Source organism: Mauremys mutica, chromosome 1 (assembly GCF_020497125.1).
Source record: "Mauremys mutica isolate MM-2020 ecotype Southern chromosome 1, ASM2049712v1, whole genome shotgun sequence".
Classification (NCBI taxonomy): Eukaryota; Metazoa; Chordata; order Testudines; family Geoemydidae; genus Mauremys; species Mauremys mutica.
Window position 1 is genome coordinate 358915571 of NC_059072.1, and position 4459 is coordinate 358920029.

General features: G+C 49.9%; 1 protein-coding gene across 1 annotated transcript; it reads left to right on the forward strand.

Annotated features, from left to right (window-relative positions):
• The first annotated feature begins 363 nt into the window (after window positions 1-363).
• On the forward strand, window positions 364-4069 carry LOC123361720 (olfactory receptor 52K1-like). The gene is made up of 2 exons (XM_045001844.1): window positions 364-464; window positions 3078-4069. Exon 2 carries the CDS (start codon window positions 3107-3109, stop codon window positions 4067-4069), a length of 963 nt encoding a protein of 320 aa, XP_044857779.1. The 5' UTR covers window positions 364-464; window positions 3078-3106.
• The last annotated feature ends 390 nt before the right edge of the window (window positions 4070-4459 follow it).

Sequence of the window (4459 nt, forward strand, 5' to 3'; positions counted from 1 at the left end):
CTCTCGCGTAGCCAGTGAAGGTACTCCGGACACTAATGGACTCCCCAGGGTGGATACAGCCTCCTAAGGGAAGTAGCAGAGAGTTCATTGCTTGGGTTGTTTAAAACGAGACTGGGCAGAGCACTGGGGAATGTACCGTAATGATCAGTTCTGCAATGGCTGAGGGATCTTGGTCTAGGAGGGACCGAAAATGGCTTTTCTATCTCTCATTCCCACGACGCAGGAAGAGTTTCTTTTCTCCCAGGACTGAAGAGAAAGCGTTAACTCTGTCTGATGCAGAGGACAAAGTGGAAGCAGAGATTCCCAGCTGAACTGCAAGACCCCCCTGCTGGGAGGAGGCGAGTTCTCTCACCCTGGCTATAAATCCACCAAAGGCAGGCAGCTCCGGGTGAGCGTGTGGACCTCACACAGCCCGTGAGGGAGAGCGAGGCCCTAGGAAAGGAAGGGAGCACTGCAGGATTCTGGTGAGTTCACCCATGAAATCCGATTCGTGTGGGCAAAGGAATTGTACTGTTCTGTAGCCATAGACGGGTCTGAAGCAGAACCTCAGATCCAAACACACCCACATTCTGGGCAAGTTCAAAACCTGATCCAAATTCTGCTGCTGTATATTTTAATTTCCTGTTTCATCTGCAGTTTTGTATCGTTCCCCACCTGACCCAGCTTGGGTGCCTATCGATAGGCAGCTATGGTCTATATTTGGAATGAATGATCTGGTTTTCACCTAAACGAGTGATCTGGCTTTCAATGGGAGCTGATGGGTGTTCAGCACCTCCTAAAAATCAAGCTATGTGCCCAAGCGTGGATGAAGGCAAATACTTTCAACACCCAAGATTGAGAATGTGGTGCTGAGTGGCTCTTTAGACGTTTCATAGGCTGATGACCTCTCTTGCCTTTAGCGTTGGTCTTAGTTCCTTTCTGTTAAGGTGCCTGGATTCTGAAAGGGGTTGTGGAATGCAGTTTATGTGAAAGAGACTAGGCGGCTTACATCTGAGGCTCACTTTTTTTTAAAACCTGGCCTTCCGTTCTGAAGGCATCATTTGCACCTGGAAATAGCTGCCCCCACAAATCAGGTGTATAGGGGCCTCCGTGCCCACATTCCTGCTGGCAGATCATTGTGGGTGCAAACAAAGGTGGAAAGCCCTGAGAGCTAATGATGGGATGGAGTCAGGAGCCACGTGTTAAAATTCCTCCACCAAATGACTGGGAAGTTTGGGGGGATTTTGTACGTTCTCTAGATATTGAGAATTATTGACCTTCAGATAACACTCAGAATGTGCAAGGCACTGTACAGACACACACACTATCTCACACACACTCACACATGCACACACAGATACTTTTCTTCATCAACATTAAGCCCTCTGTAACATACGGAGGGGGAGATAAAGGAATACAAACCAAAATACGGACCATTTTTTCCTGCCATTCTATGCATCTATTATGTTAAATACATGCATATCAGCTCTACCCAATGGTCCATTGTTCCTTGGCCGAGTGGGTCTTGAGGATGGGTCTGAAGCAGGAATGGGGAGGGGGCTGGTTCAGGGAGGCTATTCTATATTAGGGAGGCAACGTGGGAGACACAGACAGGTGGTTGCTCCATCCCTGGCAGAGTGGAGGGGAGAGGGGACAACACAGGAAGAGAACTGAGTGGATCAGTAAGGAGACGGAGCTGTGAAGGGCCCTGAGGATGAGGACAAGGAGCCTGTGGAGGGATTTCATGGTTTGGAGGTGTGAGAAGGGGCATGTGGACCAGAGTGGAGGAGGTTGCCGGAACCAAGGCTGGAGATGATGAGGAGCTGGAGATGGAGGAGAGTTTTTGTTGTGTAGCTAGAAGGGTAGGATCTTAGGAACATGATGGAGAGCGACGTGACAACACTTGGACACACCCTGCACATGCAGGTCGGAGGGGTCAAAGACGTCTGCCAGGTTGTAGCCCTGAGTGAGTGCGAGGCTGGAGGTGTTGTCAGCAGTGATAGAGATCGGGGAGAGGAGAGGGATTGAGTTTGCCCCACTCCCCTCCCTACTCCCCAGCGTAAGAGAGAGTAGGCTGGGGTCAGGGGGCTTCCCTTGGAATTCAGTCCCTACTCAACCTTGGCCAGAAATACCCTAACCGTGCTGCAAAGCCCATATCTACTGTCCCAACTTCTCACCTGGGCAAGTGTAGGAGTCAGGGGGTGGGTCGCTGTTTGAGGGAGGGAAGGATTTTGCTAATTTCGGCTGGTTTCAGCTGATTTGCTTGATATGTTTTGTGGGTTGGAGCCAATCCGGGTTGATCTTGCACAAGTGCCCAGTGCTCCAAAATAGCAAAATAAATAATTTGAAATCTGAAAGCTGCAGATGTAAATGGAGTACGAAGTTCATCGTGTCTCCCCCAAGCACTCAGGTGCTCTGGTGATGGCACTGAAAGAAACACTCACGATAACACAAAAGGTAGTGAAAATTGGAAAGTCTTCTGAAGATAAGGATTGGTGTCAGAGATCTGATGTGTAGAGCCAACTCCAGACGTGACAGAAATGGATGCAATGTCTGTTGAAATAATAGAGTGGTAGATTTTTAAGGCAAGAAGGGTCCATCATGGCCATCTAGCCTGACTTCCTGCATATCACAGGCCAAAGAACCCACCCGATGATTCCTGCATGCAGCCCAGTAACTTGTGGTTGAGCTAGAACAACTCTCTGAGAACATCCAATTTCTATTGAAAGACTCTGAGCCATGGAGAACTTCCTAAGCCTCTGATGGTTCTCTTGAACTGGTTAATTCCATCTTAGTTCCAGTAGCACAGTTGCATCTTATTCACAGTTTGCACTCTGAAGGTTTCAACTTCCAGCCACTAGAACTTGTTATGCCTTTGCCTGCCAGATTCAAGAGCCCTGCAGTAGCTGATATCTTATCACTTTGTACTTACACCCCTGGATCCAGGCTTTCATTAATTTGAGGTCCTCGATATTTACTACCCAATCAATGTTTCTATCAGCGCCAGACCTTGTCATCCGTTCCCAATGGAGTTGCACCCCGTGAGCCAGACACATGTGTATAGTGTCTGTTCACCATCTCCTATGTTTTATTGACAGGACAGACATTGATGTGAAACTTGCAGAGGATGCTCCTGCAGGGTAACCTGTCAGCTCCCAATGGCACAGGCATTGATCCATCAGTGTTCTTCCTGACGGGCATCCCGGGGCTGGAAGCTCTGCACCTCTGGATCTCCATCCCCTTCTGCTTAATGTTCACTGTGGCCCTTCTAGGAAACTGCACCCTCCTGTATGCTATCAAGACAGAGCCCTCCCTACAAAAGCCCATGTTCTATTTCCTTGCCATGCTGGCTGTCATCGATCTGGTTTTATCCACAACCACTGTGCCGAAAACACTGAGCATCTTCTGGGTTAATTCCAGGGAGATCAGCTTTAATGCCTGCCTGGTGCAGATGTTTTTCCTGCACTCGTTCAACACCCTGGAGTCTACTCTGCTGGTGGCCATGGCCTTCGACAGGTACGTGGCCATCTGCAACCCCCTGAAGTACGTCACCACCCTGACCAATTCAGTGATAGCAAAGATCGGGCTGGCGGCTTTGGCCCGGGCTATTCTGCCAGTGATCCCTCTGCCCTTCCTCCTCAGCAGGCTGCCCTACTGCGGGTCCCACGTCATCTCCCATTGCTACTGTGAGCACATGGCCGTGGTGAAGCTGGCCTGTGTTGACACCAGGTTCAATAACTTCTATGGGATCATCATAACTGTCTTCAATGTGGGGCTGGATCTGATGTTCATCTCCCTATCGTATGTCAAGATCCTAAGGGCTGTCTTAAGCCTGGCATCCAAGAAAGAGCAGCTCAAGGCTTTCAGCACCTGTGGCTCCCACCTTGGCTCCATCTTACTATTCTACATTCCTCTGGTCCTCACCGGAACAGTACACAGGTTCGGGAGCCATGTTGCCCCGCACGTACACATCCTGCTGGCCAATTTCTACCTCCTCTTTCCTCCCATGATGAACCCCATTGTGTACGGTATGAAAACCAAACAGATTCGTGACCGGGTGCTGCTTCTGTTCCGAGGGAAAAGCTTCTAGGCTGAGCAGGAGGGGGCTGCTGAGTGATCAGGAAGCAGAGGATGCAGGAGAGGTTTTCTGAGTTAATTAGACAGCATGTTTGTGGGGGCTTTGTGTACGCGGGGATGGGAACTCCACCTCCGACTCACAGGGAGCCATACACGTCCCCTACATGCGCTTAGCACTGCTGTCCAGAAGGTGATCTTGGCCCTGACCTTGTCCTCACTTGGCCACATGTGTGGAGTGTGTAGGAGTGTGAGGAGTGTGAAGCCTCCTTGCACCTTCTCTTGCTTTGCTGGAACATCTGGCCTTTATTATTGATACTTCCAGGCACGGCCATGGACATGTATGCTGCAGTAACAAATGCTGTATCTGCCCCTGAAGTTCAGTCACCGCTGAGATGTAGCAACA